The 27937-nt window shown below is 43.2% G+C and overlaps 1 protein-coding gene across 1 annotated transcript; it reads right to left on the bottom strand.

Moving 5' to 3' along the window:
• Positions 1-11518: 11518 nt before the first annotated feature.
• LOC106569002 (coatomer subunit beta') lies at positions 11519-27501 on the bottom strand. The gene is made up of 21 exons (XM_045693930.1): positions 27364-27501; positions 26618-26755; positions 26423-26509; positions 26168-26294; positions 25890-26038; positions 25626-25772; positions 25387-25486; positions 25047-25189; positions 23574-23773; positions 23243-23353; positions 23072-23160; positions 22800-22906; positions 22435-22578; positions 22080-22210; positions 21174-21381; positions 20116-20226; positions 13246-13460; positions 12739-13015; positions 12451-12534; positions 12059-12214; positions 11519-11923 (listed from the first exon to the last, which is right to left on the bottom strand). The coding sequence occupies exons 1-21, from the start codon at positions 27364-27366 to the stop codon at positions 11807-11809; spliced, it is 2844 nt and encodes a 947-aa protein (XP_045549886.1). The 5' UTR covers positions 27367-27501; the 3' UTR covers positions 11519-11806.
• Between the last annotated feature and the right edge of the window lie 436 nt (positions 27502-27937).

Here is a 27937-nt window from a genome sequence, read left to right as displayed (position 1 = left end):
TATATTCACGTCACCAAATAATTGATTAAAGCACACTGTTTTGAATGTCTACAGTAGCCTCAGCAGCACTCTATAGGGTAACGTCACCCTTACAAAAATGTACCATGGTAGTAAAATGTTTTTTGGGTCAACTACCATGGCAGGAAAATACCATGGTACTGGTGCAAATACCATGGTATTTTCCTGCCATTGTAGTGACTAAAAAACATGATAGTACCATGGTAGTTTTTTCATTGTACTAACATGGCATTTTCCTGCCATGGTAGTGAACAAAAAAAACATTTGTTTCATTGTACTAGCTACCACTTTCAACTATAAAGTGGTGGAAAAAGTACCCAAATGTCATACTTGAGTAAAAGTAAAGATACCTTAATAGAAAATGACTCAAGTAAAAGTGAAAGTCACCCAGTAAAATAGTACTTGAGTAAAAGTCTAAAAGTATTTGGTTTTAAATATACTTAAGTATCAAAAGTAAATGTAATCGCTAAAATATACTTAAGTATCAAAAATAAAAGTATAAATAATTTCAAATTCCTTATATAAAGCAAACCAGATGGCATCATTTTCTTGTATTTTTTTTAACGTTTACAGATAGCCAGGGGCATGCTCCAACAATCAGGCATAATTTACGAACAAAGTATCTGTTTAGTGAGTCTGACAAATAGAGATAACCAGGGATGTTCTTTTGATAAATGTGTGAATTAGGCAAGTTTCCTGTCCTGCTAAGCACTCAAAATTCAATGAGTACTTTTAAGTGAAAGGGAAAATGTATGGAGTAAAAAGTACATGATTTTCTTTAGGAATGTAGTGAAGATAAAGTAAAAGTTCAAAAATATAAATAGTAAAGTACAGATACCCCAAAAAACACTACTTAAGTATTACTTTCAAGAATTTTTACTTAAGTACTTTACACCACTGGAACCATGGATTTGCCAAGGGGAAATAAAGGTTAAATGTAAACATTTTTTTTACAAAAATGGTAGTACAATAAAAACAATACCATGGTTTTGTACTAGCAGCATGTAGTGAAACATGAAAGCATGGTAGTTGTTTACCATGCTTTTTGGGGTAGCGACCAAAAACATCGTAATTTATGGTACTCACATAATGCAACATTGACTTCTCGCTTTGCAATAGGCCTAGTACCTACCCTCTTATACCCCTTTAGCTTATAGTGAAAAACCACAACACACATGGTCTAGTAGTGTAGTGTACCCTCTTAAACCTTGGGACCTGGATAGCATATGGTGAGAAGAATGAATTGAGTCTGAAACCATGAAGATTTAAAATAGCTAGTTTATCTGGTGCATCTCTCTTCAAAACAGTTTTCAGTTGGCTCTCTCACATTCAACAGACTTGGCTACTCTTACAGTACAATTCTACATAGCCGACACACTAAACAAACAATTTGTAAAATGGTATTAATTACCATTTTATCTCATAGATACATTTTCATCATGTAATTCTCAACATATCCCTAAAAACAGCAAGTTAAAATGTTTCCCTTTTTTTTTACACTGTGTGAACGTTCATTGGTCCTGTCGCCATGACTACGACAGGCAAGCTTGACTGGAGCTAACTTTAGTCTTCTATGCTAACAGACTTTTAATAATTAAACTATCAAAACATTATCAAAAAATGACAACAATTATATCATTACACTCCACTTAACTTGGTGTTTCATATTCTATGCTTTATAACTCGCCCACCGTGATGAAAACGTTTCAAATATTTTGTTTAACATGCTGCTTCTCTCTTTAGTTTTCAGTTGGCTTGGCTCTCTCATTCAAGTGACTCACCGACAAGGCAGGCTAGCACGAGAGACACTGTAGAGTGAGAGCGCGTGAAGCAACCACTAGAGGCTCCGTCTGCGGCCCGAAATAAGCACAACACCCTTTAACCCTTTAACTATAAATACTGTAAATGATTACAAAATGCCAAAGATTAGGCTACAATACATTATATATACACAAGTATTTGGACACCCTTCAAATGAGTGAATTTAGTTATTTCAGCCACACCCGTTGCTGACAGCTGTATACAATTGAGCACACAGCCATGCAATCTCCATAAAAAGACATTGGCAGTAGAATGGCCTTACTGAAGAGCTCAGTGACTTTCAAGGTGGCACCGTCATAGCATGCCACCTTTCCAACAAGTCAGTTCTTCAAATTTCTGCCCTGCAAGAGCTGCCCCGGTCAACTGTAAGTGCTGCTATTGTGAAGTGGAAACATCTAGGCAACACAAGCTCACAGAATGGGACCGCTGAGTGCTGAAGCTCGTAGCGTGTAAAAATCGTCTGTCCTCAGTTGCAATACTCACCACCGAGTTCCAAACTGCCTCTGGAAGCAACATCGGCACAATAACTGTTAGTTGGGAGCTTCATGAAATTAGTTTCCATGGCCAAGCAGCCGCATACAAGCTTAAGATCACCATGCGCAATGCCAAGCATCGGCTGGAGTGGTGTAAAGCTTGCCGCCATTGGACCATCTGGCAGTCTGACGGACGAATCTGGGTTTAGTGGATACCAGGAGAACACTTCCTGCCCGAATGCATAGTGCCAACTGTAAAGTTTGGTGGAGGAGGAATAATGGTTTGGGCTAGGCCCCTTAGTTCCAGTGAAGGGAAATCTTAATGCTACAGCATACAATGACATTCTTGATGATTCTGTGCTTCCAACTTTGTAGAATCAGTTTGGGGAAGGCCCTTTCATGCCCCTGTGCACAATGCGAGGTCCATACAGAAATGCTTTGTCAAGATTGGTGTGTAAGAACTTGACTGGTCTGCACTGAGCCCTGATCTCAACTCCATCGAACTCCTTTGGGATGAATTGGAACGCCGACTGCGAGCCAGGCCTAATCGCCTAACATCTACGCCCGACCTCACTAATGCTCGTGTGGCTGAATGGAACCAAGTCCTTGAAGCAATGTTCCAACATCTAGTGGAAAGCCTTCCCAGAAGAGCGGAAGTTGTTACAGCAGCAAAGGGGGGGACCAACTCTACATTAATGCCCATGATTTTGGAATGAGATGTTTGACGAGCAGGTGTCTACATACTTTTGGTCATGAAGTGTATATCTCACATTCTCCCACATTTCAAGTTGGCAACACAGGGAACTCAAGTATGAGCAAAAAACAATACTATTAATACAGAAAGTATTACCGATTTTTCATAGCAACTATTTCCATTTTTCTTTGATGTTACAGACAAACTAGGACCAACAATTGTAGCCTGCCTCTGACTTTATCAGAAACTTGCCCGTACTGGTATATCATTTCATCAATATAATACCAACCAACCTCTTTTGAGGTGTGTTTATTTAATGCATTGTACTGCCATTGTACTATGGTAACTACCAATTAATAAATTACGTTTTGGTACCATTTATCATAATTGTGCGTTACCATGGTGGAATGTATAATGCAGGTTAAAACTATGGTATTTCCATGATCCACATCTACACCATGGTAAAAATTAGACAATAGCATGGTATTATTTAGGTGATTGGCACTACCATCATACTTCAAAGCTAAAACCATGGTACATTTCCATGATTCAGATCTATATCATGGTATAAATGATGCCATACTATGGTAATATTTAGGTACAATGGCAGTACCAATGTAGTACCATCATACTTCAAGGCTAAAACCATGGTACATTTCCATGATTCAGACTATACCATGGTATAAGTGAAACTACCATAGTAGTACCATGGTATGAATGAAAGTACCGTAGTAGTACCATGGTACATTTTTGTAAGGGCATGGTGTAGCCAGAGGATATCTAGCTTCTGTCCTCCTCTGGGTACATTGACTTCAATACAAACCTAGGAGGCTCATGGTTCTCACTCCCTTCCATAGACTTAAACAGGAATTATTACAACTAACGGAGGACACACTCTGGAGTGTGTCAGCAGTTCCTGCAAGAGGAAGGCATTGATGCTATGGACCGCCCGTTCCCCAGACCTGAATCCAATTGAGCACATCTGGGACATTATGTCTCGCTCCATCCACCAACGCCACGTTGCACCACAGACTGTCCAGGAGTTGGCGGATGCTTTAGTCCAGGTCTGGGAGGAGATCCCTCAGGAGACCATCCGCCACCTCATCAGGAGTATGCCCAGGCGTTGTAGGGAGGTCATACAGGCACGTGGAGGCCACACACACTACTGAGCCTCATTTTGACTTGTTTTAAGGACATTACATCAAAGTTGGATCAGCCTGTAGTGTGGTTTTACACTTTAATTTTGAGTGTGACTCCAAATCCAGACCTCCATGGGTTGATAAATTGGATATCCATTGATTATTTTTGTGTGATTTTGTTGTCAGCACATTCAACTATGTAAAGAAACAAGTATTTAATAAGATTATTTCATTCAATCAGATCTAGGATGTGTTATTTTAGTGTTCCCTTTATTTTTTTGAGCAGTGAAAGTGAAAGTCTAATATATATATATATATATATATATATATATATATATATATATATATATATATTTTAGACTTTCACTTTCACTTACTTAGCTAGCGAATGCAGCTAACTCGTTTAGCCTACTCAAACACCCGGTTCAAACAGATAAGGATGATATGTTATGGCTATGGCTATCCAATACTGGAACTCTTCCAAGTCAAGGTAAGTGTTTGGTTTTATTCATTTATTGCCACCGGGGCCCGCCGTTGTAACTGCTAAACTGCTTGCTGTACACTGTACTGCATGATTGTAGCGGGTTTACTAATGCGTTAGTTCTAGTAGCTATGTTGACTATGACGTTAATATGGTGAAAACGATGTAGGCTGTGTATAGTGGTTAGCGGTTATGGTACGAAAGTTTGCTTGGAATGTTTTTTGTTGTTGCCTGGTCACAGACAGCCTTTGTATTGTACACTGAAGTCCACAAGCGAAGGGAAATGGTGAGAGGAGACGAGAGCGTAGATGCAAGAAGGAATTATACATGCAACAAGCAAAGTGATCATGTGGTTTATATGTGGCTGCTAGTTCTGTGTTTGCGTGTGTCACGACTTCCGTCGAAGTCGGTCCCTCTCCTTGTTCGGCGGCGTTCGGTGGTCGACGTCACCGGCCTTCTAGCCACCGCTGATCCACTTTTCATTTTCCATTTGTTTTGTCTGTCTTACACACCTGGTTTCACTCACCCAATTACCTGTTTATTATTTAACCCTCTGTTCCCCATGTTTGGTTGTGAGTGATTGTTTGTTGTATTGTGGTCCGTATTTGTGGGCTTGGTAATTCTCTTGTATGTTGATGACTTTGAGTAAAGTTATTTTTATTTACTCATCTCTGCTGTCCTGCGCCTGACTCCTCTGCATCAGCTACACATAGATCCTTACAGAATCACTCACCGCGAATGGAGTCAGCAGGAGCAGACGCCCTCCCAGTTCCAGTGGAGGAGCGCGTTCAGCAGCACGCGACCATGTTACAACGTCTGGGCACAGCCATGGATCGCGTGCTGCAGACACTGGATTGTTGGGAGAGAGGAGGAGGTTTTCCAGCGCCTCTACCAGCCCCACTACAACAGGTCCCACTGTCCCCCCCCTCTTCCACTTGGTCCCAGCGGGATTTGACTCGCGCTCCCGAGCGAGTATGATGGGACGGCTGCCGGATGCCAGGGGTTTCTACTACAGCTGGAGCTCTACCTGGCGACCGTCCACCCGGCTCCTTCGGGGCGTGAGTGTGTCCGCCCTCGTCTCCTGCCTCTCAGGCAAAGCCCTGGAGTGGGCCAACGCCGTATGGAGTGAAGGAGACGCGGCGTGAAGCCCTGGAGTGAAGGAGACACGTCTGGATCGGGATCTGTCAGATCCATCCTCCAGCACCTCCGCTCCGACGCCCATGGAGCTGGGAGGTGCTGCACTTAGGGCGACCGGAGGAGGGGCCATTCCCTGCACCATCTGTGGCCGCAAAGGGCACACTGCTGGTCGGTGCTGGGGGGGTTCCTCTGGGAGCTGTTGGCTGTTGTCAAGGCTCTGAAGGCGTGGAGACATTGGCTTGAGGGGGCTAAACAGCCTTTTCTCATCTGGACTGACCACTTCAATCTGGAGTATACCTGGGCGGCGAGGAGACTGAACCCTCGCCAGGCAAGGTGGGCTCTTCAAAGAGTGGTTTAAATAATCCCTGTATAAATCTGTATTTGACGTAGGCTGCACAACTCAGGATGTAGTCATCTAGCTAGCTACCAAAGGTGAGGGATGTAAATTACTTAATACTTTAAAGTACTATTTAAGTACTTTTTGGGGGTATCTGTACTTTGCTTTACTATTTATTTAGCCCTGCGTACCAGCGCTTTGTTGTTTCAGCTTTCATGCTGCTTGTATTGTGTACTCGTTATTACGGGTCTCGTCCCGTGTATTGTTGTGCACTTGTTATGACGGGTCCCGTGTATTGTTATTACAGGTCTCGTCCCGTGTATTTATTCAAGCTTTTACCTCACTCTTTTTGAGGGGTTACATCCCTGTGTTTTTGTATACGTGTTTGTTTTGGGCATCGTCCCGTGCCCTTTCATGGCATGTTGTATTTTTGGGTGGAGTAATAAAAACCCCTATTACGTATTCCTGCGCCTGTCTCCAATCATTTATACAACGTGACAGATTCTGATCTGCTCCTTTACATTTCCTGGCTGGCAAAGTGCCAGGATGTTGTCTCTGGTTTTGAATCTGAATTTAGAGAACTGAATTTAACAGATTCTGAATGCATCTGACAAGTTTAATATATGAAACTTTGATTGACTTGAAATTATGGTTTGTAAACTTGCAATGAATGCAATAACTACCAATATTGAAACTGAATATATTAAATTGACTTAATTTCATAACCGAATGCAATATTCAGTTTCAAATCATGAAATACAAGTTAAATTTATGAATTCAATGATTACATTAGTGATATTTTTGAATTTGTAATTCACAATCAAATTCAATATCCTAATTCAAATTGAAAAGTCTGGAATTCAAATTCAATTGGGATCTTTTTGTGGTGGTACAATTAATGTGAGAAATGGCAGTGAAAGCTTTTATGGCATATATTGCTATAGTAACCATCAACTTGGAGTCACGTGATGTGGTGTGTGATCCTCCCACTACAAATCATTTGTTTTATTAGGCTACAGATGAAATAAACTAGATGAACTTCACAGGGTTGTAAAAGTGCATGGTGATGAGCTTTTAAATATTGAGGGTCTTCTGGTGACATGATGGCTGCCGACAAATCAAAATAATCTTGCTCTTTTGTCCATAAAACACTCATGTAGTAGGCTATGCCCACACCATCTGTGAGCGGTTGGCTAGAGCGCACGTGCCAAGCAGTGGCGGTTCTAGACCATTTCAACTGGGGGGGCCAAGCTGGGGCCAGTTGTACTGTTAGAGGGGCCAGTTACATTAGACGTTATTGTTGTCATATCGTTTTCTTCACTGCATTGCAGGCATTAGCAGGCAAAAGACCATGTTCCGCGTTGCCACTGTCTAACAATGGATGTAAAAAAAAGAACGATAGCAAAAATTAGTTATGTAAAAATTATTTCATACTCCACATTTAGGGAGACAAATTGTTGTTCCATCTACACCATCTACTGGCCAGTTTATGAAAAGCCAAACGAACGTGGTTATTTCATCATTATGAAAAAACAGAAGTCAGACTCATTTAGTAATGCATTTATTACAACTTTGAACTGACATTCCACTTCTCCTTTACTCCTTCTGCTTCTCTGTTCAAAATGAATTATTGAACTTTGATAAATAGTGGCCGGGGACTTTAATGCAGGCAAATTGAAACATTTAGCATGCATGAGAGCACCAGCTGTTCCGTATAACTGTGATCACGCTCTCCGTAGCCATTGTGAGCAAGACATTTAAACATTCACAAAGCCGCAGGGCCAGACGGATTACCAGGACGTGTACTCAGAGCATGCGCGGACCAACTGTCAAGTGTCTACACTGACATTTTCAACCTCTCCCTGACAGTCTGTAATACCTACATGTTTCAAGCAGACCACCATAGTCCCTGTGCCCAAGAATGCCAAGGTAACCAGCCTAAACGACTACCGCCCAGTAGCACTCACCTCTGTAGCCATGAAGTGCTTTGAAAGGCTGGTCTTGGCTCACATCAACGCCATCATCCCAGAAACCCTAGACCCACTCCAATTCGCATACCGCCCCAACCTATGTGAGAATGGTATTCGTTGACTCCAGCTCAGCGTTCAACACCATAGTGCCAACAAAGCTCAACACTAAGCTAAGGACCCTGGGACTAAACACCTCCCTCTGTAACTGGATCCTGGACTTCCTGACGGGCCGCCTCCAGGTGGTAAGGGTAGGCAACAACACATCTGCCACGCTGATCCTCAACACGGGAGCCCCTCAGGGGTGCATGCTTAGTCCCCTCTTGTACTCTCTGTTCACCCAAGACTGCGTGGACAAGCACGAATCCAACACCATTAAGTTTGCTGACGACACAAGTGGTAGGCCTGATCACCGACAACGATGAGACAGCCTATAGGGAAGGTCAGAGACCTGTCAGTGTGGTGTCAGGGAAACAACCTCTCCCTCAGCAAGAGCTGATCGTGGACTACAGGAAAAGGAGGGCAGAGCACACCCCATTCACATCGACAGGGCTGTAGTGGAGCTGGTCGAGAGCTTCAAGTTCCACATCACCAACAAACACAGCAAGGCAGTTGTGAAGAGAGCACTACAACACCTAATCCCCCTGGAGACTGAAATGATTTGGCATGGGTCCCCAGATCCTCAAAGTTCTACAGCTGCACCATCGAGAGCATCCTGACTGATTGCATCATCGTCTGATACGGTAACTGCTTGGCCTCCGACCGTAAGGCGCTACAAAAGCTTCCTGCCACCCAGGACCTTTATACAAGGCAGTGTCAGAGGAAGGCCCAAAAAATGGTCAAAGACTCCAGCTACCCAAGTCATAGACTACTCTCTGCTACTGCACGGCAAGCGGTACCGGAGCACCAAGTCTAGGTCCAAAAGGCTCCTTAACAGCTTCTACCCCCAAGCCATAAGACCGCTGAACAATTAATCAAATGGCTACCTTGACTATTTGCATTGACCCCCCTTTTCTTTCTTTATTTTATGCTGCTGCTCGTTGTTTATTATCTATCCATAGTCACTTTACCCTTAACTACATGTACAGTACCAGTCAAAAGTTTGGACACACCTACTCATTCAAGGTTTTTTTGTAAACATTTTCTACGTTTTAGAATAATAGCGAAGACATAAAAACTATGAAATAACACACACGGAATCATGTAGTAATCAAAAGTGTTAAACAAATCAAAATATATTTTATATTTGTGGTTCTTCAAAGTAGCCAACCTTTGCCTTCATGACAGCAGCTTTGCACACTCTTGGTATTCTCTCAACCAGCTTCATGAGGAATGCTTTTCTAACAGTCTTGAAGGAGTAGATGGAATACAGGCATCTTATGTCAAATTGACATCAAAAGAAAATTTGTTGTTGCATTTTAGCTAACCCTAACCTAATTTTCTTACCTGCCACGAAGTCACTTTTGACAAGCTGTATATGTTACGCCCTTGAAAAAGGGGAGAAATAATCACGAGAGTAAGAACTTTTAGTGCAATCATTTTACAAAAGTAACACATTTTACAGAACAACAGATCTACAGGAAATAGTTTTGTAGGGTACAAGGCTTATTCAAGTCACAACAGTATACACTGTAATTCACTGAAACATATACTAATTTCAATATAACTGTCAAGCACAAAGCTTTAACTCAGTAAACCATAACTCAATTTATCAACAGTCAATAAAGTGTTTGAAAACCCATTATACAAATAACACTGCAAAATATCTGATTCTCTATCAACTAGTACTGAATGCATGATCTTTTTAACCTTAGATGTTTTAAGATCCTCACATACTATGAACTTACTAATACTTTTTAATGTATAACAGGCTATGAGTATTTCCTTTAACCTGTCACATATACTATATCTAGACAAAACCCTTGAGGGGGGTGAACTTTAAAGATTGACTACATTGCAGTTAGGCTGCGCAGACACCCACACTCATAGCTAGTACTAATAGTCTTTTTGACTTTGGGGAGTGTAGTAATTCTCTGTTTGACATGGTGGATTGTTGAATCAAACGTTGTGGTTGAATCTGTGCAGGATTCAAATAACATATAATAGAGTGGGCGTTCTACATAAACATTTTCTGAATGTTCCGCAATGGTTTGGCCTGCTGAACATGACAAGATTAGTTTTCCCTTTATTATGCTGCATTCATAAACAAGTTGAAAGTGGTATTTACCACATACGACTGGGAAAAATCCACTTGAATGCCCCTCCAACTAGTAATTACCAGTCGGAAACTATCATCTCTGAGCTCCGACCTCTCCCAAATGCTGATCTCTGACGTCAGATAACAGAATTGATCAGTTTGAATATATTAAAACATAATTTATAAAAAGCAATATTAATTTTGTTTTCCTTTACAAGCATGATAGCGGTACTTTTAGTTTGTGTTTGACGCAGCTTGTTGGCCATTAACCAATCGGCATTTCTCAACAAGCTCAAAGCACATGAATGCATCCAACTGGTATTTACGAATTCACAACTGGTAATTACCACTTCCCCACTTGGTTATGATTGCAGCATTTAGTTATGTAGCTACTGGTAAATACGGAAACCTTTAAAGGGATAGTGCACCAAAACTACAAAATGTCCTAACCCTGTAAGCCACGTGTCAAACTCATTCCACAGAGTGTCTGTGGGTTTTCCCTCATCCCTTGGACCTGATTGATGAATTAAGGTCACTGATTAGTAAGGAACTCCCCTCACCTGGTTGTCTAGGTCTTAATTGAAAGGAACAACCAAACACCAGCAGACACTAGGCCCTCCATGGATTGAGTTTGACACCCCTGCTGTAAGCGGTCTACTCTATAGATAAGGTATGACAGCAATACATGCTTAGCATTTGAAATGGTGGCCAGGTAAACAAAAGCAATTTGAAGTAACTTCCGAGTTACACAATCGAGTTCATACTTTAGGATGATTTGAAAATGAACTGCAAAAATGCTAATATAGGTACCATTGACTAGCATTTGTGCGACAAATGCTAAAAAAAACAATGGTCAGGTAAACAAAACCAAAGCATGGATTGATGTCATTCCTTGCCCATAGACTGCTTACAGGGTAAGGAAATCAATGTAATTTTATAATTTGGGTGAACGATCCCTTTAAGATGGCTTACTGGTATGTCAATAGTTGCTTTAGAGTAATTTGATTGACATAACATTTAAAACCAGCTAATTTTATACATAAGGAATGGAAAAATGAATACATCCGCTGAAGCTAAAAACAGTTAACCATAACATAAGTCAACTGTGAAGGCAAGAATGTTTTGCTGATAAAGCACTGACACCAAATATAAAGAATCATGGAATATTTAACTTTAGAGTTTCAGTTTAAAAGCCAGCATCTAATGATGAAATCCCGTATGGGCCCAAAAATGTCAAACCCGACAACACCAGTGTTCAAATGTACAGCAATAGCAATTTATTAGGCGTAAATGAACAGTGATTTATCATTGTACACATACAGAGAGTAAATATATAGCTCAATGCACGGATAGTTAGTGAAGGTAAGGCCCTGGATGAAGTATAAAATCTGCTTAAGAATCAAGACGTATAATTTGCCTCTTTCCCCTCGCATGGATTCATCATCTACTCAGTCTTCCAAACACTGTAGGACTAACAAAACACAAGTACATACAAAAAGGGGGTTGGTCTCTTAAATAAATTCATAGCGGGGGGGGGGGTTCTCAGTCGTCTAAGAAGTCGTCATCCAGGTTAATGTCTGTGGCATCCAGGTTAACGTCTGTGGTATCGATGTCTTCCAGCTCCATGTTGTCCAGGTCATCTTCAAGTTCGTCCAGGGCCTGGGGGGAAATAACACAGCGTGAAATAACACAGCAACGGGTTACATTTATACATCTCCCGTTCTTCTCGCCGGGTACAGTGCATTACTTGTCCAGAGCATGCCGTACTGTCTTTCTAGGGAGACCGTTGCCTACCTTGTTCTTCAGTGCCTCAGATGAACCGGGGCTCGCCTCCTCCTCCTCTTCAGGTGCAGTCTCAGGCTCTGGCTCCGAGGGGATCACGGGGGCCGTCAACACGGACGCCAGCACTCCAGCAGCCAACGTGGTCTCCTCCTCCCTGCCATCTTCACCCTGTTGACAGACACACAGGCATGAGCAGGACTCTGTTTCCAGTGTCTCAGCTGTCTTCGGGCTTGCCCATCGAGCCAGCCAACACATGAGGCCATTTCTAGATGTGAAACTCTACTCTAACTTCCAGGCCTATGATGGAAAAAAACCACCTAGTCTGTGTGGATCTAAATAAAAGGCCTTTAATCAAGTCGGCTATTACTTTAACTGTATAGTGAAGGTCTCAGAAGCAGACTTACCGGTACCAGTGTGGCAAGTGAGAGGGGAACTCCTTTGGGCTCGTAGCGCGTGGCATCCTCTAGTATATTACGATCTTCATTGGGCTGGAGAAAAGAGGGCAAGATATGGATAATGTGAGTAAATAAGTAGAAAGACTGCAATGGGAGCGATAGGGATTACTACGTATTCAAGTTGGACTCCTCCTGTGCAGCAAATACACATCCATAGTTTGCATTGAGTTTAGAGATTTGCAAGCCAGATATTTCCATTTCATCTCTACAGTCCCACATCGAACCCCCACCACTCACTGTGACCAGAGGGTAGTCGGTGGCTGGCCGGGAGTTGCCCAGGCAGGTCTCCCGGAGGAACTGCTCGGCCACAAACGACTCCTTCAGACCGGGGAACAGGTTCTCATACTCGGTGGGGTCGGCCAGCGACTCGGCCGCCTTCTGGTTGACCTTGGCCAGGCTCTCCCTCCACAGCTTGACCACCCTGGACACCTGGCTGGGCAGGTAGGTGCGGGCCAGGAAGGCCGCCTCGGGCAGCCGGTTGGTCCGGATCAACAGCTCCAGACAGTGGTCCAGTCTGGGGGAAAACAGACAGGAGACTGAGACCAGTACCAGAGAGAGGTCCAAATCACTGCTACTGATCACATGCTCCCACCAAAGATCAAACATACAGGAGTAGTGTCATGTAGGATTCCCTATACCTTATTGTAACTTATTAAAATACTACTGTATTTAAGAAAGCTGGATATGTAACTGAGCTGGATATGACATCGTCGTGGACCCCCTTCTACCCTCCCTTGTACTCACTTTCCCTGCAGGAAATAAGTCATGAAGGCCACGTTGTTCTTGCCGTCCCGCTCAGCGCCCTCGGCCAGCTTGCCCACCATAGCGGCGTTGCCCGAGGCCGTGGCGAGCAGCAGCAGGCCGCCGTAGTCCTGGGCATGGTGGAGGCACTCCTGGGCCAGGCTAAACTGGCACTTACTGATGGCCAGCTCTGCCAGCTGCTTCCACTTCTGCTCCGACTGCCACCAGAGAAAAAGGAAACGGTTCTAATGTTATATACATGTTATACAGTACTGTCAGTTAGACTAATATTGTATGGAGTTGGACGCTAAAACAATCATAGTTCAGCACTTTTTGGTACAGGGCTGCCTAGCTGAAGGACGGTTAATACATTTAACGATTTGATTGAGTACACAATCCATTCAGATCTAAATCAGATGTTGACTGAATAGATTTAAACCGAGCAGATACTAGTCTTCAGTATTGAATAACTCATTGGTGAACGACTGACATGTATGATGGCGCTATACACGTAGTACATGATCGGTTGGCAACTTCAGGCAAGTCTAAAGGAGGAGGGGTGTGTTTTTTCATAAATAACAACTGGTGTGCTGCTTCCAGTGTGAAGGAAACCTCAAGATTTTGCTCTGCTGATATAGAACTAGGGCTGTGGCGATCAGAAAATGTTGTCCGCTGGTGATTGTCAAGCAAATAACTGCCGGTCTCGCGATAATTGACCGTTATTTAACACATTTAGCATCAAGCCCCTGATGCAGACCTTTGGAACATCTACATTTTTAAAAGTCTAATAAATCCATGTAATATAGCCTACACCTTCACAATAAATCTTATTTTAGACAGGTCTAAAGAAACATTAATTTTTTTTAGTACATTTCAGAAGAATAGAATCGCATACTCAGATGTCCTGATCTGGTTATGCCATATGGCTGTGTGCTACACTAGTTCACTTAGCAGACACAATTTTCTTAGAATTCCGTGGCATTATTTTATAGTATGAATACAATTGAACAAAGCTGAATAAAATAGAAAAGGATATTTTCTCCAAAACGATGGAGCGCGCACATGCAGCTATTCTGTGTTGAGCGGTTAAATAACTCATATATGCTTAAATTTAGAGTTATTAATGTAACTTTAGTTGTTCTACAAACGTTGGGCTATGTTCTGATTTTTAATACATTGTAAGGTTGCATGATGCAACTCTAATAATGATTAGGAAAAAAAAGTCACTTGAAAAGGCACAATGCCTGAACTTTCCCGGGGCATCCCTTTTTGTGTGGCCGTAATCCACATCTTCTGCAGCCAGTGGCTGTTGTGCCCTAAATATTCTAATTATAACACCCCCCCGTTAGTGGGAAAACACCATTATTAAAAGTAACCGCAAATGTGATTATGCATGTAATGCTTTTATTATAAAAGGTGCATTTTTATGGTGAAAATTATCTTCCCCAAAACTTGAAACTCACACCCAGCTTATGTATGCCAGTTAGGCTCTGCACCCCCTTGTAAAGCGGATTAATGTGCTTCATTTTAAAGAAGTTATTTGGCCACTTTAGTTGTGATACAAAACATATAGGCCTATGGGCTAGGCTACATGAGGGGTGCGACTATGATGAAAATAAGTCTTATGCTGGGCATCATTCACAAGTGGTAGGATAATATTGACACCCATTAGACCATTCTTGATTTAATCTTGTCTTTACATATACTAAATAATATATGTGTGAAATTTGTTTGGATTTAGAATGGACCATTATCATGCACCCGTCTCAAAACGGGCAGGGGGAAAAAATACATGGCATCTATGCATTTAAAGCGAATGGAGGACGCTTTTCCCGTGGTTCATTTTCATGCCAGCCAGGTAGGCTATTACTCCTGTTGTAAAGAGAAGCAATGTGCTTAATATTAGGAATGTTGAGAAATAAATATAGTAGGCCTAGCCTATAGAAAGCTGACCTTTATTAAAGGCCATCACTCCGTTTTCTTATAATTACATAGCCAATAGAAATGATGCGCAACATGAGCTTTCACTAAGTGTTTGATTAGACTTTCGATTACATTTGAATTGATGTCAGAGTGATTAGAGGGACAATAGAGTGCTGAGTACCAGGCAGTTAGCAAGTTTGGTAGGCTACTAATGACCAGCAGCAGCATCAGAGTAGCCTTAATTACCGTGACTAAACGTCACGTGGAATTTGACTGCCTTAGTGAATCGTGACCGCCGGTAATACAGTCTCCTCAACAGCCCTACATAGATTACCTCATGGTAAGCTGCAGACCTTTATCTACCAAGAGAGTTCTCATCCATAATCATCACGGCTGTCTATAGTCGTGGCCAAAAGTTTTGAGAATGACAAAAATATTAATTTTCACAAAGTTTGCTGCTTCAGTGTCTTTAGATACTTTTGTCAGATGTTACTATGGAATACTGAAGTATAATTACAAGCATTTCAGAAGTGTCAAAGGCTTTTATTGACAATTACATGAAGTTGATGCAAAGAGTCAATATTTGCAGTGTTGACCCTTCTTTTTCAAGACCTCTGCAATCCGCCCTAGCATGCTGTCAATTAACTTCTGGGCCACATCCTGACTGATGGCAGCCCATTCTTGCATAATCAATGCTTGGAGTTTGTCAGAATTTGTGGGTTTGTGTTTGTCCACCCGCCTCTTGGGGATTGACCACAAGTTCTCAATGGGATTTCCTGGCCATGGACCCAAAATATCAATGTTTTGTTCCCCGAGCCACTTAGTTATCACTTTTGCCTTATGGCAAGGTGCTCCATCATGCTGGAAAAGGCATTGCTCGTCACCAAACTGTTCCTGAATGGTTGGGAGAAATTGCTCTCGGAGGATGTTTTGGTACCATTCTTTACTCATGGCTGTGTTCTTAGGCAAAATTGTGAGTGAGCCCACTCCCTTCACTGAGAAGCAACCCCACACATACATGGTCTCAGGACGCTTTACTGTTGGCATGGCACAGGACTGATGGTAGCGCTCACCTTGTCTTCTCCGGACAAGCTTTTTTCCGGATGCCCAAAACAATCAGAAAGGGGATTCATCAGAGAAAATGACTAACCCAGTCCTCAGCAGTCCAATCCCTGTACCTTTTGCAGAATATCAGTCTGCCCCTGATGTTTTTCCTGGAGAGAAGTGGCCTCTTTGCTGCCCTTCTTGACACCAGGCCATCCTCAACGTCTTCGCCTCACTGTGCGTGCAGATGCACTCACACCTGCCTGCTACCATTCCTGAGCAAGCTCTGTACTGGTGGTGACCCGATCCCGCAGCTGAATCAACTTTAGGAAACGGTCCTGGCACTTGCTGGACTTTCTTGGGCGCCCTGAAGCCTTCTTCACAACAATTGAACCACTCTCCTTGAAGTTCTTGATGATCCGATAAATGGTTGATTTAGGTGCAATCTTACCGGCAGCAATATCCTTGCCTGTGAAGCCTTTTTTTTTTGTGCAAAGCAATGACAGCACGTGTTTCCTTGCCGGTAACCATGGTTGACAGAGGAAGAACAATGATTCCAAGCACCACCCTCCTTTTGAAGCTTCCAGTGTTATTCGAAGTCAATCAGCATGACAGAGTGATCTCCAGCCTTGTCCTCATCAACACTCACACCTGTGTTAACCTGTTAGGGCTAGGGGGCAGTATTGACACGGCCGGATAAAAAACGTACCCGATTTAATCTGGTTACTACTCCTGCCCAGTAACTAGAATATGCATATAATTATTGGCTTTGGATAGAAAACACCCTAAAGTTTCTAAAACTGTTTGAATGGTGTCTGTGAGTATAAGAGAACTCATATGGCAGGCCAAAACCTGAGAAGATTCCATGCAGGAAGTGGCCTGTCTGAGAAATTGTGTTTCATCTTGGCTCTTTTTATTGAAGACTGAGGATCTTTGCAATAACGTGACACTTCCTACGGCTCCCATAGGCTCTCAGAGCCCGGGAAAAAGCTGAACGATATCGAGGCAGCCTCTGGCTGAAACACATTATCGCTTTTGGCAAGTGGCCGATCAGAGTACTATGGGCTTAGGCGCGTGCCCGAGTCGACCGAATGCTTTATTTTCTTTCGTCTGTTTACCTAAACGCAGATTCCCGGTCGGAATATTATCGCTTTTTTATGAGAAAAATGCCATAAAAATTTATTTTAAACAGCGGTTGACATGCTTCGAAGTACGGTAATGGAATATTTAGAATTTTTTTGTCACGAATTGCGCCATGCTCGTCACCCTTATTTACCCTTTCGGATAGTGTCTTGAACGCACGAACAAAACACCGCTGTTTGGATATAACTATGGATTATTTTGAACCAAACCAACATTTGTTATTGAAGTAGAAGTCCTGGGAGTGCATTCTGACGAAGACAGCAAAGGTAATAACATTTTTCTCATAGTAAATCTGACTTTGATGAGTGCTAAACTTGCTGGGTGTCTGAATAGCTAGCCCTGTGATGCCGGGCTATCTACTGAGAATATTGCAAAATGTGCTTTCACCGAAAAGCTATTTTAAAATCGGACATATCGACTGCATAGAGGAGTTCTGTATCTATAATTCTTAAAATAATTGTTATGCTTTTTGTGAACGTTTATCGTGAGTAATTTAGTAAATTCACCGGCAGTGTTCGGTGGGAATGCTAGTCACATGCTAATGTAAAAAGCTGTTTTTTGATATAAATATGAACTTGATTGAACAAAACATGCATGTATTGTATAACATATTGTCCTAGGGTTGTCATCTGATGAAGATCATCAAAGGTTAGTGCTACATTTAGCTGTGGTTTATGTGACATTATATGCTAGCTTGAAAAATGGGTGTCTGATTATTTCTGGCTGGGTACTCTGCTGACATAATCTAATGTTTTGCTTTCATTGTAAAGCCTTTTTGAAATCGGACAGTGTGGTTAGATTAACGAGAGTCTTATCTTTAAAATGGTGTAAAATAGTCATATGTTTGAAAAATTGAAGTTTTTGCATTTGAGGAATTTGAATAACGCGCCACGGGATTACACTGGCTGTTGAGTAGGTGGGACGCAAGCGTCCCACCTAGCCCATAGAGGTTAACGAGAGAATCACTGACATGATGTCAGCTGGTCCTTTTGTGGCAGGGCTGAAATGCAGTGGAAATGTTTTTTGGGAGTCAGTTCCTTTGCATGGCAAATAAGGACTTTGCAATGAATTGCAATTCATCTGATCACTATTCATAACATTCTGGAGTATATGCAAATTGTCATCATACAAACTGAGGCAGTAGTCTTTGAAAATTAATATTTGTGTCATTATCAATTTTTGGCCACGACTGTACATCCCTCTACTAATGTAGATGAAGGAGAAAGGTTATTGAGTGTGTGCCATTCAGAGGGTGAATAGGGCAAGACAAAAGATTTAAGTGCCTTTGAACGGGGTATGGTGGTAGGTGCCAGGCGCACCAGTTTGTGTCAAGAACTGCAACGCTGCTGGGTTTCACACTTAACAGCTGCCCGTGTGTATCAAGCATGTTCCACCACCCAAATGACATCCAGCCAAGTTGACACAACTGAAGCATTGGAATCAACATGGGCCAGCACCCCTGTGGAACGCTTTTGACACCTTGTAGAGTCCATGCCCCGACGAATGGAGGCTTTTCTGAGGGCAAAAGGAGGGGTGCAACTCAATATTAAAGGTGTTCTTAAGGTTTTGTACACTAAGTGTATCCAAACCACATACACAACCACTCATTTGCTGCTGCTACAATGTTCTTTATTTTACTCTTATTATCCATCCTGATGACTAGTCACTTTGCCCTGCCTTCATGTACATATCTACCTCAAATACCTTGTATAGCTCCAGATTGACCTGGTGCTCCCTGTGTATATAGCTCCAGATTGACCTGGTGCTCCCTGTGTATATAGCTCCACATTGACCTGGTGCTCCCTGTGTATATAGCTCCACATTGACCTGGTGCTCCCTGTGTATATAGCTCCACATTGACCTGGTGCTCCCTGTGTATATAGCTCCACATTGACCTGGTGCTCCCTGTGTATATAGCTCCACATTGACCTGGTGCTCCCTGTGTATATAGCTCCACATTGACCTGGTGCTCCCTGTGTATATAGCTCCACATTGACCTGGTGCTCCCTGTCTATATAGCTCCACATTGACCTGGTGCTCCCTGTGTATATAGCTCCACATTGACCTGGTGCTCCCTGTGTATATAGCTCCACATTGACCTGGTGCTCCCTGTGTATATAGCTCCACATTGACCTGGTGCTCCCTGTGTATATAGCTCCACATTGACCTTGTACTCCCTGTATATATAGCTCCACATTGACCTGGTACTCCCTGTATATATAGCTCCACATTGACCTGGTGCTCCCTGTATATAGCTCCACATTGACCTGGTGCTCCCTGTATATAGCTCCACATTGACCTGGTGCTCCCTGTGTATATAGCTCCACATTGACCTGGTGCTCCCTGTGTATATAGCTCCACATTGACCTGGTGCTCCCTGTATATAGCTCCACATTGACCTGGTACTCCCTGTATATAGCTCCACATTGACCTGGTGCTCCCTGTGTATATAGCTCCACATTGACCTGGTGCTCCCTGTGTATATAGCTCCACATTGACCTGGTGCTCCCTGTGTATATAGCTCCACATTGACCTGGTACTCCCTGTATATAGCTCCACATTGACCTGGTACTCCCTGTGTATATAGCTCCACATTGACCTGGTACTCCCTGTGTATATAGCTCCACATTGACCTGGTACTCCCTGTGTATATAGCTCCATTCTTGGGTATTTTAAATAACATTGGATTTGATTTAGTCTTTGAACTCTCTTGTAGTGTGTGTGAAGTGGTCTCTCCATAGCCTAGTGTACTGTAGATCTCACCTCTGCCTCCACAGCCAGCTGATAGGCGATCTTCAACTCCCCAAGCTGCAGGGCCAGCTCAAACCTGTGCTCTGAATCTGACGACACGGCCAGAGCCTGCTGCTTGAAGCCCTGGACGACCAAAAAGAACATATCAGTCAACATAACATTTCACACTAACAGTCAGTTCTCACAACATAACAGCAGCCACACAAAACTCAGCTCGACTCGTGTTGAAGATGAAGACCTCAGAATTATCTATCGTCAAAAATAATATCCCGATATGTAACTGTATAAATGTTTCTCCCCATTACTAATCATTGACATTATATCCAAAAAGTCTGATTTCGTAACCCAATACATCCCATAATAAGCACCGAGCTCTTGACATAGCAGTACTGGTTTATCGTAACAACTTGTGAGGATTTTACATTTTGTGGTAGTCGTCTTTAAAGTTGTTTCAGTGGATCGCAAAAAAGCTAAAAATTAGCATGTCAAGCTGAACCAAATGTAAAAGGCTTTGAAAATAAAAAGCCTGGTATACAGTCACTGCTTCAGAGATACGTTTGTTTATGTAAGAAACCTATAAAGACCAGGAATTTAAGATTAATATGAGAAGCTTATACTAAAATATTATTTTTAAACACTACATGTCATGTCTCAAAATCGATATCCATCTTAACTCTATATTGTTTTATGTCCTGCAGACTTGAGAAGAAAGATGACAAGTTCAATGGGAAATTAAGCCTTGCACAGATTCCATCTAGCTGACGCAATGTAATTTTCCTGATTTCATTACTTTTTTTTCCCTTCTCTGGCCTCCATCAATTTAGTCACCCTAATTCTGGCCATCCTACAAGGATAAAAACTCAACTTTTGAGACATGAGGTTTGGACCGAGGGTTATATACACAAAATTATTTTACCCTTTGGTCAAAAGATGCATTTTGAATTGGACACCCTATAACATTCCATAGTCTAGCTAGAATCTACTCACCCCCCCAGCTCCACCATATGAGTTAAAGTACCCCATTCTACACGCCTCACTTCCTTCATTAACAGGAAGTTCCTGGTTCTGACCTGTTTCTCCAGGAAGTGGGCCACACGGGTCCTCTGTTCCTTGGGAATGGTGGGCAACACTTTGTCAGCCATGCCAAAGTCCCTGCGCATCACAGCTGTCTGGTACTCCAGCACAGACACCAGCAGGGAGTAGCTGACGATGTTCAGCTCTTTATCGCCCAGGTACAGGCGGTCGTCCTTGGGGATGTAGCCCAGCAGGTACATGGTCCTACGGATGGAGTAGATCGATAATGTGTTATAGGAATTAAAAAGGAAACACACTGAGAAGGAGTTTTAGGGATGGTTTCCCAGACACAGATGAAGCCTAGTTCTAAACTAAAAAAAATGCTCAATGGAGGAAGATCTTTTTAGTAGGAAGATATTTTCATAGGAAGATCTTTCTAGTATAGTACTAGGCTTAATCTTTGTCTGGAAAACTACCTCAATGTATTTTTTTTAAGTAAGTTAGGCTGTACGTAGGGGGGGGTCTTGTTGTAGGATGAATGCGATGTCAATGTAGCCTAAGCACATCGGCTGCTTTCAAACACAAAATGACTTGTCGGACTCAAATATTGTCCTATAGAGGACACTCTAGTGGGGATTTTTCAGCTTAACATTAAGATAATATTAGCTGACTTAACAGTTAGTCTAATCCTTCTCCAAAAAGCAACGTTTGAATATTCAGAGATTGTTTCTGGTCAACATTGGTGCTTACACCCCCAAAAAAACAGGGTCAGACCCAAAGCAACATTGAGCTTCACTTATTCCAGTCTCTTAACCCTGGGTAGTATTCACTAGAAAGCAAATGGGCCAAAACGGGTAGGACCTACCCGAATTTGGCCAATAAAAGCTTGTTTTATCGCTTTCCGTTGCAAAATATATTGCTACGCTGTGCAATAATAAATATACAACCCTGGTACGCAGTACCTGTCCAGGTGAGCGATGGTGACAATCTCTCCCCCCACAAAGTAGTTGAGTCTGTTGACAGAGCTGGTGTAGATGAAGCAGTCTCCCACCCACAGACCTGTCTTCACCACTTCCTGGATCTCCCCCTGGACCTGGAGGATCAAGACACAAAATGGCAGACAGATTGAGGAGGGAGGGAGGGCAGATGGTGAGTGTTCACTGGTGCCCTGTTGTCTAGGGCCCTCTACTGGATGGCTATAGGCATTGTGCTTTGTCTTCAGTAGAAACCATAAGCCTCGCATGTAGAGTTGCAGACTATCTGCTAGGTCAGTACAGGTACAAGGTAATATCGAGTATTACCCTGTCACACACACACCTCAAAGGCGTCTTCGATTCCGTCCTCCGTCACTCCCTCGTTGTTCTCTTGGGAGGCGGCTACTTTCTCGGACAGGTAGCGCAGGATGAAGAAGGACTCCTCTGTGGCTATACACACCAACTCCCCTGAGTCTGACCAGAAGATCTACAAACCCGAGAGAGAGGGAAAGATGAAGTGTTCTCATGCTTCGCTTACAGTCCTGATTTCATGACGATAATGCAATTGTGTCATATGACCATTTCTACCAATACGGTACTGGGTGGAAAAACAAACATTGACCAAGACAAACATTTGTACATGCTAGGACACTCTTGCACCCATCTATATTCTGATAAAGATGCCGCTCCCTCTATAGCAGTACTTACATGTTTGGGCTGGATCTCAATGCGGCGGATCAGCTCTGTGTTCTCCCAGTCATAGAAGGCCAGACCGTTCACTGACCTGACGCCCAGCAAGAAGCCTCCATAGATACCTGCACACACACACACACAGTCCCTCAGTTAAGCTATCTGGACATGTCCAATAACATTTTTGTTTTCTGTTGCCTGCCAGGTTCCATCAAAACGGCCATCATTTTTTTTATGCAGTACTCTTTTTCCACACTACAAACTACCTGCATCTGATCTCTTCCACTTACCTTCAGCCCCAAAGTCTGGCTTGAAAGACTTCTTCTCTTTGAAGTTCTTGAAGATTTTGACCACACTGTTGCTTTCTCTGATTGCATACCTGCGACAACGCAAACCACGCACATTAACCACTGACAAACAGTAACCATCCATAGCAAAGAATGTGTGTGTTTTGGACTCACTCTGAGGAGTCGTGTGCCCAGACAAACTCCTGGGCTGAGCCGAAGCTCTTGTTCCGCAGTGCCATGGCAGTGTAGATGATGTACTCTCCGTCTCCACACACCACAACAAACCTGACAACACAAACAAAAAACACATTTGGATTAAAGAGAGGCTCCATAAAATATCCAGATTTTCAACAGATGAAGTGTTTGGATAAATATCATATTTCCCCAAACATTTGAAAACAACTTACTTGCCTTTAAAACGTGTGGCACACAAACACTAACATGTAGTTGTTGTGCAAGGCGTTTATTAAGGTTGACGTCGGACTCCAATGCAGTGCGGACTGACCTTCCGTTGGGGTTGTGCTGAATGGTCTGGGGGTAGATCTCACAGCTGCCCATGTCTTTGACGGCCAGTGGCAGCCTCTCTCCGTCCTTGATCTCGGTGTCGCCCATAGCCTTCAGGTTGGCCTGCTGCACCTCTGAGTGCTTGGCCCAGATGATCTTCCCATTGGTGTCCATGGACATGGCTGGCTCCTCACGCCCCAGCTACAGCACGCAGGAGAGGTGGAGGAGAGGATGGACTGAGTACCGTGGCTTTCAGAGATGTCACCAAGGAGTTGTTTCAACATAGAAGGGTACTTTGAAAAAGAGCATGTGCGCAATGTGTACAAACTGAAATTCTATCAAACTCTGTATTGTGAAATATCGGTGGGTTCTTCAGTTTTGAATCTTATGCACAAATACACATATACACAAAAGTATGTGGATGCCCCTTCAAATTAGTGGATTCGGGTTTGTCAGCCACACCCGTTGCTGACAGGTGTATAAAATCAAGCACACAGCCATGCAATCTCCATAGACAAACATTGGCAGTAGAATAGCCCGTATTGAGGAGCTCAGTGACTTTCAATGTGGCACCGTCATAGGATGCCAACAAGTCCGTTTTTCAAATTTCTGCCCTGCTAGAGCTACCCCGGTCAACTGGAAGTGCTGTTATTGTGAATTGGAAATGTGTAGGAGCAACAATGACTCAGCCGCGAAGTGGTAGGCCACACAAGCTCACAGAACGGAACCACCGAGTGCAGAAGTGTGTAGTGCATACAAATCATCTGTCCTCGGTTGCAACACTCAATACCTACTTTCAAACTGCCTCTGGAAACGAAGTCAGCACAAGACCCATTTGTCGTGAGCTTCACAAAATGGGTTTCCATGGTCGAGCAGCCTAAGACCACCATGCGGAATGCCAAGCGTCGGCTGGAGTGGTGTAATGCTTGCAGCCATTGGACTCAGTGGAAACGATGAATCACGCTTCACCATCTGACAGTCCGAAGGACGAAGCTGGGTTTGACGGATGCCAAGAGAACACTACATGCCCAAATGCATAGTGCAAACTGTAAAGTTTGGTGGAGGAGGGATAATGGTCTGGGGCTGATTTTCATGGTTCGAGCTAGGCCCCTTAGTTCCAGTGAAGGGAAACGTTAACGCTACAGCATACAATGGCATCTAGACGATTCTGTGCTTCCAACTTTGTGGCAACAGTTTGGGGAAGGCCCTTTCCCGATTCAGCATGACAATGTCACCATGCACAAAGCGAGTTCCATACTGAAATGGTTTGTTGATCGGTATGGAAGAACTTGACTGGTCTGCACAGAGCCCTGACCTCAACCCCATCGAACACCTTTGGGATGAATTGGAACGCCGACTGCTAGTGGAGGCTGTTATAGCAACAGGGGGGGGGGGACATGATTTTGGAATGAGACGTTCGACTAGCAGGTCCACATACTTTTGGTCATGTAGTGTATATGGCCATATTCCACACCTTGATGATGATGCTGCCTTCGTCGTAACCCAGGGCCACGTTGTTGGAGCCTCGCAGGCCACACACACACCACACGCGCTCCATGCCGTAGTTCAGCGTGCTCTCCAGACGGTACGTACTCGAGTGCCAGATGCGCACAGTGCCTATAGAACCAGAGAAACGATTGGTTTCTTTCAGAACTGTGATTGTGTGCTCACTTTTTTTTTGTTGTTATATGTAAAAATATGCGCACATTGTATAGAGTAGAGTTAATACATAGCCGTTCGTCTGCTCACCACGAACAGAACAAGTATCTACAAAGGGTCAGAATCTAATAAGAGTGTATAAGGTATTTACTCACCGTCCTCTGAGCCTGTGATGATGATGGGCAGCTCTGGGTGAAAGCTGACACACGACACATTCTGGGCGTGTCCCTCCAGGGTCTGCACACACGTCTTGTTCTGAAGAGACACAGGACAGGAGTGTGAGACATTTGCCTGGACCGATACAGTATCATCAAAGACCAGAAAACCCATCTGCTGAACAGGTTACTGGCATCCTCAGGCTAAAAGTGTTTGTTTCACTCCTCAGCCGTCTTACCTGGTAGTCCCAGATCTTGACCAGGCGGTCATCAGCTCCTGATATAAGGTAGGGCTTGTCCCCTCCACTGTAGTAGTCAATGCAGTTGACACCTTTCTCATGGCCCTCAAGGGTGAAGTTAGGAGCAGAGGAGCCTAGCTGCCAAACCTGGGATAGGGCAGAGGATGAGTGAGTCAAATACATACACTCACACTATTCACAAACATCTACACTAGGTTGTTGTAAGCACACACAGACACACACACACACAGTGTCTGGTGTTACCTTGATGGTTCTGTCCAGAGAAGCGCTGGCAAATTGGTTGTTGTCTTTAGGGTTGATGACGATCTGCATGACGTAGTGGGTGTGGCCCTCGAACACCTGGCTGCAAGACCACTTCTTCTCCCAGTCCCACAGCTTAATCAGCATGTCGTCTGGACTCACACACACAGAGGATGGAACAATTAGTTAATATAATACTTGTGTGATAGATAATCAGTTTATGTATTTGACCCACGTATAAAATGACCCAAGTCATAAAAGATAAGATACTGATTGTGTACCACTGCTTGTGAGGATGTAGGGCTGGGTGGGATGCACGGCGATACAACGGATGTAGTCAGAGTGGGCCTCAAACATGTGAACCCTCTCCAGGGTGTTGTAGTTGAACACACGGATCTGCATGTCATCCTACACAGAGAAGGGAGGAAAGACATATGACCCCTGCAAATACAGTAAGCGTGTAGTCTCCATGGAAGGTAAACCATCAAAAGTTCTCATTAGCTAGATGCTTGTCCTGAATTTAAAGCATCACTCACAGCTCCTGTTATGACCCAGTTCTTCCTGGCTACAAACTTTGATGCTCTCACTGGAAGGTCACACACTTCAAAGGTCTTCACCAAGGTCTGGAAAGGATATATTTACAAATTGTACATTCTCATTCATTGCATACAAGTTTAGCTTAGAGCTGTTTATCGCCATTGTGCAAATATTCAACATCAAACTGTGTGTACCTGTGTTTCATGGTTCCAGACGCAGACACTACCATTGTACAGGCTGGCCAGCATCCACGGCTCGGTCGGGTGGAGGTCCACACTCTTCACCCGGTCTGACCGGGCTGTCAGCTTCCGCTTGATGTCCAGCCTGAGAGGCTTTGAGACAGATGTCAAGTCAATCCAAATAAACAGACAGGGCAGTGCACAACGTACTCATCTGATTGCAGAGAGCTAGCTAGCTTGCCAGCTAACGTTTGCTAAAAGTGATAACGTTTGCTTATAAACACGACCAATTCATAATCCTTCATGATCACATCCAAAAAACCGTCAACACTGGCAGCACAATATCTATCAAGGTACCGTACCATCTAAATAAAACGATTTTACACGCACAACGTAGAAAGAACTAGTTAGCTAACTGCTCACGCTTAGTAAAGATGTGACATTGAGCTAGTTAGCAAAGACGAGCATCCTTGCCACGAATAGACGTAGCTAGCACAACGTTAGCTAGTTAGCATTATCCTTGCTAAATGATCTAGCTATCTGACGAGTGCTTAGCTTTTATCACCCCAATAAATAATAATGAATCGGACTAGCTAGGTCGGTAAATGGTAAAATACCTAATGTTAGCTAGCTACAGAGGACTAGCTTGTTTTCTAGTTAGCTAACATGGCTGGGCTGTCACAATCGACACCGGCTTTATAAACCGGTTACATGCAATTCAGACTACAAATATTTCAACAACGAATGTACACTTGTCTTACCATGTTTTATCAGTGGGCTCTCTTTTTATGTGAATGAATTATGAATAGTCCCAGTCGGTGTTGCGTTTTCTGTGGACGGACTGTCGAGTGACGTGGAACTTCCTGAAACGGTGTGTGATGGGAAACGATGACGTGCCATTTTGGAGGTTCAGTTTGGGTCGTGGCTCATTTTGGAGCGTGGCACTTTTCTCCCATTTTTCCATGGTGTCCTGAGCTGCACTGCTGTCTGTAGTTTAGCTATAACTTTGTTAAAAGTATTATTTCAAACATAGCATATACTGTGCAAATTGTGCATGTTAAGAACTGCAGTTTACAAGCATGTTCAGACAGTGTTATTTTCAGGGCAAAATTAATCATTATGATGGCCCAAATTGTTAATTCATCTTTGTAAAACTGGTGTAGTCCAGGGCCTACTACCTACCGGTTTATGTTCCTATATGGTTTGGGAGGCGTCTCTGTGTATCATCACCTAATGGCCATAGGCGGATTGTCATTGATGAGGTAGTCGTTTCTCAAAGTTATTTTATGCCAGCTGGGACCAACAAGCTATGGTGCCTCTTGTGACAGGGACCAG

This window comes from Salmo salar, chromosome ssa14, assembly GCF_905237065.1.
Source record: "Salmo salar chromosome ssa14, Ssal_v3.1, whole genome shotgun sequence".
Classification (NCBI taxonomy): domain Eukaryota; kingdom Metazoa; phylum Chordata; class Actinopteri; order Salmoniformes; family Salmonidae; genus Salmo; species Salmo salar.
This window is presented reverse-complemented; position numbering and strand designations above follow the sequence as displayed.

Coding starts and splice junctions, on each gene's coding strand:
- LOC106569002 (XM_045693930.1), bottom strand. Junction 25,190..25,386: donor CATCACAGGCTCAGAGGACG/GTGAGTAAATAC, acceptor CTGGTTCTATAG/GCACTGTGCGCATCTGGCAC. Junction 22,211..22,434: donor GAATCGAAGACGCCTTTGAG/GTGTGTGTGTGA, acceptor TTGATCCTCCAG/GTCCAGGGGGAGATCCAGGA.